The sequence below is a fragment of the Lactuca serriola genome, chromosome 2, assembly GCF_051521515.1.
Source record: "Lactuca serriola cultivar US96UC23 chromosome 2, Lser_US96UC23_V15, whole genome shotgun sequence".
Taxonomy (NCBI): Eukaryota; Viridiplantae; Streptophyta; class Magnoliopsida; order Asterales; family Asteraceae; genus Lactuca; species Lactuca serriola.
In genome coordinates, this window is record NC_136409.1 from 213,715,939 (window position 1) to 213,723,120 (window position 7,182).

The following is a 7,182-nucleotide window of genomic DNA, read 5'->3' on the forward strand; positions in this document are numbered from 1 at the left end:
TAGGTTGGCTGGGAAAGTAGGTGAGGATAATGTTGCGGAGGAGGCTGTGGTTGGTGATAGGGTTGTTGGTGATGGTTCGGAGCCATGATATTTCTTTGTTTTGTTTAGTCTATGTGTTTTGCTTTACAATGGTTGAAGTTGCTAAGAACAATGTTTTGTTTTATATATATATATATATGTTTGACATGCACTAAGCATTATCTACTATCTGCTTTTTGTTTTGTGCTTGGCTTATTTGCTTATTGCATATTGCTCAAGATGTGCCAAACATTTTGCTTTGTTTTTGTTACCATTGACACACTAAGTGTTCACATTGAATGCACTTAGCACTCATCATTCAATCATTGGAGATTATTACACTAAGTATGAGAGATCAGCAATTGCATTATTATTTAACCGCGGGTTTTTAAATACACTAAGTATTAAGCTCATGTCACTTGTGCATGAAATTCTATATATGTCGAGTACTAAACTCATGTCTTTAAACATAGAAATACACTGAGTATCAATTCTCATGTCACTTAGCATGGATAGACGTACTCTAAGTACTCTAGGGTGCAACATACTCAATGGAACATCAACCAACTAGGGTTACATCTTTCCTCTTCCTTATAAAAAATATTTCTTTAGGTTCTTAGCATTCCATGTTCTTGGAATGGGCCTTCCTTCCATCGTCTCTAACACGTATGCCCTGTTCTTGTTTGCCTCTATGACCTTGTATGGGCCTTCCCACGTTGGGCCCAGCTTTCCCTGGGGTTGTGCCCGACTGGCCTCATTTTTCCTCAAGACATACTCGCCCACTTTGAAGGCCTTCTCCTTTACCCTTTGGTTGTAATACCTTTCTGTTGCATGTTTATACGCAGCTTGGCGTACTTCCGACTCTTCACGTTTCTCCTCTAGGATATCTAAGTTTATCCTCAGGTTTTGTGTGTTGCTTTCCTCATCTTGGTTGGCCACCCTTAGCGTATTTACTGCCACTTCCATGGGGAGCATGGCTTCGGTCCCATATGTCAAGCTGAAAGGGGTTTCCTTTGTGCTCTTCCGTGGTGTAGTCTTGTATGACCATAGCACCATTGGTATCTCCTCTGCCCAATTCCCTTTTGCTTTGCCCAACCTCTTTTTGATCCCATTGACAATGGTTCGGTTGGACACCTCCGTTTGACCGTTCGCTTGAGGGTGTGCCACCGATGTGAAGCGTTGGCTTATCCCTTTGGCAGTGCACCATTCTCTGAATGGGTTCTTAGCGAATTGCAAACCATTGTCGCTGATGAGAACCTTAGGTGTTCCAAATCTTGTCATGATGTTTTTCCACACAAATTTTATCATGTGCCTCCCAGATATGCATGCCAGTGGCTCAGCTTCAATCCACTTTGTGAAGTAATCCACGGCTACCACCATATACTTCAGCTTCCCCGGTGCTTCTGGGAATGGACCCACTATGTCTATGCCTCACTGGTAGAAAGGCCATGGGTTGGATATGTTCCTTAGCGGCGCCGGGGGTTTCGCCTGGACTGGGGCGTAAGACTGACACTCCCAACATTTCTTGGTTACTTCTACCGCGTCTTGATGTATCGTCGGCCAGTATACCCCCATTCGTAGCACCTTTCCTGTCAATGCCCTCGCCCCTTCGTGTGCGCCTACCTGCCCTGAGTGTGCTTCCTGCAATATCTCTCCCCCTGGCTTGATATACACATTTTAGCCATGGAGACGTGAATCCCTTCTTGTACAATTCCCCGTTCACCATTGCGTATGAGGGCGCCTTTATACGTATTTTTCTGGCCTCGTCATGGTCGTCCGGCAACACTCCTCTGAGGAGGTATTCCCGAAACGGTGTCATCCATGTGGGTCCAGCGGGGGTCAAGGTGTTCACCTTCTGTTCATCAATGCTTCTCTCCTGGAGCACCTCCACTAAAACTTTCTTTGACAGGTGGTCAAAACAAGTGGACGCTAGCTTGCTCAAAACGTCTGCCCTCTTTTTCTCACTTCTGGGTATCTGCTTGATTGTAAATTGGCCGAATGATCCTATCAGTTGCTTTACCATCTTTACATACTTTCCCATTCTTTGGTCTCTTACCTCGAAACTCCTATTGACCTGGTTCGCTGCTAACCTTGAGTCGGTTAGTGCTGTTACAGCTTTCGCACCCATCTGTTTGGTGAGTCGCAACCCTGCAAGCAGCACCTCGTACTCCGCCTCGTTGTTCGATGTATGGAAGTCGAAACGGAGGGTGTAGGTTACCTCTTCTCCTTCTGGGCTAGTCAGGATCAGCCCCGCCCCTGAGCCTTCCCTGCTGGACGCTCCGTCCGTGTACAGGGTCCATGAACCATCACCGGTAGGGGCCTCTTCAACTACCCACACCTTTTCTTTCGCTGGGTTCCCTCCGTCAGGAATTTCTAGTAAGAAATCAGCCAGCTCCTGCCCTTTGATACTTGTTCTTGGGCGGTAGTTTATATCGTGCTCTCCTAGTTCAATTGCCCACTTGGCCAGCCGACCCGATGTCTCCGGCTTAAGCAAGATCTGTTTAATGGGGTAGCTTGTGAGTACCTCGATTTGATGTGCCTGGAAGTATCACCTTAATCGTCTCGCAGCGTAGATGAGTGCCAGCACCAATCTTTCCAACGTGGTATAGTTGAGTTCTGGTCCCTGCAGCGCTCTGCTAACAAAGTATACCGGTCTCTGCTCCCCTTCCCTTTCCACAGCCAATACCGACGATATCGCTTCGCCTGATGTTGAAAGATACACTTGTAATGTTTCTCCAGGGATGGGGGTTGCCAGAGTCGGCAGCTTGTGCAGTGCTTCCTTGATTCTCTGGAGCGCCTTCTCGGCTTCATCCATCCATTGGAAATTGTTTTTCTCGATGCATCCCTTTAAGGTGTGGAACAGTGGCATAGCCTTTTCGGCAGATTTCAAGATGAACCTGCTTAGAGTTGTGAGCTTCCCGTTTAGACCTTGTGCATCTCTAAGAGAGTTTGGGGTTGGCATCTTAATGAACTCATCGACCTTGGTTGGGCTGGGCTGGACGCCTTGTCTAGTAACATAGTAGCCCAAGAATTGCCCCTCTTCTACTCCAAACGTGCATTTGGCTGGGTTTAGTTTCATCTTGGCCACCTCTAATGTTTTGAAAGTCTCTTCGATGTCTTGCAGCATCTTCTCTTCATTTGGACTCTTAATCACCATATCATCTACATACACCTCAATATTCCTTCCAATTTGCTTGGCGAATATCGAGTCGACTAGCCGCTGGTATGTCGCCCCTACATTCTTTAACCCGAAAGGCATCTTGGTGTAGCAGAACGTGCCATGGTCTGTATAGAAAGCTGTTTTCTCTTCGTCTTCTTTGCTCATCAATATCTGGTGATACCCTTTGTATGCATCCAAGAAGCATTTTAGCTTAAATCCCTGTAGCGACTCTACCTTCTGATCGATTTCCGAGAGTGGGTAGCAATCCTTAGGGCATACCTTGTTTAGATCAGAAAAGTCGATGCACATGCGCCACGGCCCATCCTGCTTGCGGACCATAACTGGGTTTGCAATCCACGTTGGGAACATCGCCTCCCTTACTATTCCGGCCTCCGTCAGCTTAGACACTTATGCATTGATTGCCCTGTTACGGTCTCCTCCTTGTACCCGCTTCTTCTGCTTAACCTCTTTTACCCCCGGTTTGATCATTAGCTTATGTTCAATGACCTCCCTTTCTACCCCCACCATATCCGTGGGGGTCCAAGCAAATACATGTTTGTAGCGTTTGAGTAGATCGACCAGTGCTCTTCTTGTGTGGCTTGGGAGGTTGCTTCCAACATTGACCGGCTGGTCGGGGTATCCTTCATTGATTACCTCCTTCCTCTTTGCAGGATTGCCCCTGGGCCTCTTGGGCCCTTTGGTTATTTCCGCTGGATTCATAACTGTATAGCATCGCAATTCTCTGGGCGGGGTGGCCAAAATCGTGGCTTCGCCTTTTGGTGTGTCGAATTTCATTATCCCATGCATGGTTGAGGGTACAGCCCCTAGCTTCAAGAGGGCAGTCCTTCCTAAAATAATGTTGTACTCCGCCGAGTGTCGAATGACCACAAAGTTTATCAGGGCGGTTTTCTTCCGCTGCTTGTCGTGGCTAGTGATTGTTAAGGGGATGTGGATCGTGCCTAACGGCCACAGGCTGTGGCCGGTGAATCCCACCAGCCTACCCGTCGTAGGTCGCAAATTATCTTTCCAGCGATCCGGGAGGAGCCGGAAACAATGCTCATAGATGATGTCTGCTGAACTCCCGGTGTCGACATAGACCCTATGGATAGTCACGTCTTTGATGGATGCATGTATTATCAGAGGGTTGTCACCTTTCCAGCCGTCTGGCCGGGGATCCTGTATGGAGAAAGTGAGCGCGCGTGCTGATGGTTTAACAATGACTTGTTCGCCTCATTGTTCCTCCCTACTTCTTTTGCTGCGTATCATGAATATCTCCTTGGGCTGAACTCCTTCGCAGGGTGGACCCTTGGCGTTCTCAGCATCGAATTTGGCGCGTAGGCTTCGCGCCACCTCCACCAGATCTCCCTTAAGTTGTTTCTCATCTATCTCCTTCTTTAGTACCGAACAACTAGCTGTATCATGCGTTTTGCTTTTGTGGTACTCACAGTACCGACTCTTAGGCGACTTGGCTGGCTGCTGTTTCTCAGACACTGCATATACTTCTGGGTGGCGACCCCGTCTGTCGTCTTTAATAAATGGTCGGAAACGTGGCGGTGGTCTTCTTGCTTGGCCATAGTGTCTTCCTCCCCCTCGGAAATTCGTGTGGGTCGGGTGGTGACGCCTAGCCGCCATAACATTTAAGTAGGACTGGATTGGCTGCTTCACCATCTTCCTGCCGCAGGTATCGCTCCACTCTTTCTTTCAACTCAGCTCGTGTTAGGGGCTTCTTTCCCATGAGTTTTTGCGAGAGGGGCCCAGGAAGGATTCCCCATGTGAAAGCACCAACAATGAGCCATTCGTCATGCCCCGGTACATCCAGCGTAGTGTTTATGAATGTTGTAAAGTATTCTCGAACAGTCTCCCCCTCCCTTTGTTTACAGCCTATAATTAAATGAGAATCGCCTTTGTATTTTCGTAGCTGCATGAAGTTGGTGAGGAAAAGGTACTTGAGCTGAGCGAAGTTTGAAATGTTGTCCGGTTGTAGCGTTTTGACCCATGTGCCGGCGTTGCCATCGAGCGTCGTCGGGAAATATGTGCATCAAAACTTCTCATTAAGCTTTAGCGACGTCATTGTCCATTCATATGTATCAATGTGGCTATTTGGGTCAGCAGTCCCATTGTACATTTTAAGTGTCGGGAGCTTGTTTGGTATTTCGTAATCCAACAGCTCTTTAACAAACGGAGATGTTATGCTCCGGGAAAAACCATCCTGGTTTGGAGCAGTCGACGTCCCTTGCTGGTATTGAGAACTCATTCCATGTTGTAGGGGCGTAAGGTAGCCTGAACTTGGTCCATAAAAGGGATATGGATGGAATCGTAACTAGTGGGGATAGCTAGTGGAGAAAGGGTACATGGATGTAACAAGGTTGATCATTATCGGCTATTGTAAGCTGTTGTTTGGGGGAATAGTCAGTCCAGTCCATGCTCCAACCGTCGGGTAGACGGGTGGGGAATGGTTCATCATGACTTGCGCCAATGGTGGTAGTAGCGTTGTGGAACTCTGTCCCACAGTCGTCTGGAACGATGTAGGTGTTACGAATGACGATGAAAGGTTGAAAATATGGCTTGACGGAGGTGCAGTTGAGTGAACTGTTCGCGCCTGTTGCAGCGGCAGCGCAAAGAACGGCGACATCTGAAGATGTGTAGGCGAAAGTAGCTCCACCGGAGTTGTTCCTTGCTGAGAAAACAACGGTTGCGAAATATTTCCGGTGGCTGTTGTAGAACTTCCCTCGCGCAAAACTGGCCTGTTGGTCGTTGTAGGCGGTGGCGTTTCGTCCAACGTCGTCATGGGACGTATGGGACTAATTGGTCGTCCCTCAATGCCGTTGGACGCCATTGATGCCTGCTTTCGTGCTTTTGTTTGTGTTCTTCGTCTCACAATCGGATGGCGCCAAATGATGGAACCTTGTCCCAGATGAGACCTTGCTTCTGACTTTGGGATGAGATCTTCTTGGTTGCCTGATTATAACTGCAAGATCACAAAGAACAAGGGCCTTCAGCCGCTTCCCGGGAGGGGTTCCCGGGGGAACGCTCCGACGGTCAAGTTAGGATGACTCTAGGGTTTGTGTTTGTTCTCTCAGGATTGGTTAGAGAGCTTACCTCGTTGGTCTTGTGTGCACATCCTTTTATACCTAGCGCTCCTGCCTGGTCCGTACCAGACAAGATCACTTTTGGAGGAGACAAGTTCAGAGGCGCTGATTGGAGGGTCGTGCGCCCTCAATTGCTAGAGCGCTCTTATTGGCTCCGACGGTAATGCTCTGATCCTGCCCTTTGTCTCTCGACCGTATCTTTTGTCTTGAAGTAAGGAGCGTTACTTGGCGGGCGCGAGCCTTCCGCCTGTCCGTTCCGATCCCAGGGGCGCCAGCGGGCGCTGAGCCTGGCTGGTGTGCCCGGCTCTAGGGCTTGGACGCAGTTCTGTTGTGATGTGCTAGGAACACCATCACCGGGAGTTGAACAAGTTGACGGTCAAGAACCGTTACCCCTTACTGAGGATCGATGATCCGTTCGATCAGTTGCAGGGAGCATCTTGGTTCTCCAAGACTGATTTGAGGTCTGGATATCATCAGATGAGAGTGCGTGATGAGGATATCCAGAAGACAGCGTTCAGGACTCGTTATGGGCATTACGAGTTCGTGGTGATGCCTTTTGGGCTCACCAATGCACCGACAACGTTCATGGATCTCATGAACAGGGTGTGCAGGCCGATGTTGGATCGATGGGTGATCGTGTTCATCGACGATATATTAGTGTATTCGAGACTTAGAGAGCAGCATGAGGAGCATTTGAGAGAGATTCTCGGGGTTTTGAGATCGGATAGGCTTTTCGCCAAATTCTCCAAGTGCGATTTTTGGTTACAAGAGGTCCAGTTCTTAGGGCGTCTTGTTAACCAGAATGGGATATTGGTCGATCCGGCCAAGATTGAGGCTGTGATGAGTTGGGAGGTGCCGAGATCCCCCATCGATATCCGGAGTTTTCTGGCGTTGGCCGGCTATTATCGGAGATTT

The 7,182-nt window shown here is 48.6% G+C and overlaps 1 protein-coding gene across 1 annotated transcript; it reads right to left on the reverse strand.

The window, feature by feature from the left end:
- Positions 1-1,360: 1,360 nt before the first annotated feature.
- On the reverse strand, positions 1,361-3,517 carry LOC145090039 (uncharacterized). The gene is made up of 2 exons (XM_079028398.1): positions 2,669-3,517; positions 1,361-2,557 (listed from the first exon to the last, which is right to left on the reverse strand). The coding sequence occupies exons 1-2, from the start codon at positions 3,515-3,517 to the stop codon at positions 1,361-1,363; spliced, it is 2,046 nt and encodes a 681-aa protein (XP_078884524.1).
- Between the last annotated feature and the right edge of the window lie 3,665 nt (positions 3,518-7,182).

Bases quoted from the DNA above. Each gene is read 5' to 3' on its own strand.
- LOC145090039 (XM_079028398.1), bottom strand. From the start codon at position 3,517: ATGGTCCGCAAGCAGGATGGGCCGTGGCGCATGTGCATCGACTTTTCT. The intron at 2,558-2,668 runs GTATACTTTGTT...TGATACTTCCAG, and splicing joins GGGAAGGGGAGCAGAGACCG to GCACATCAAATCGAGGTACT.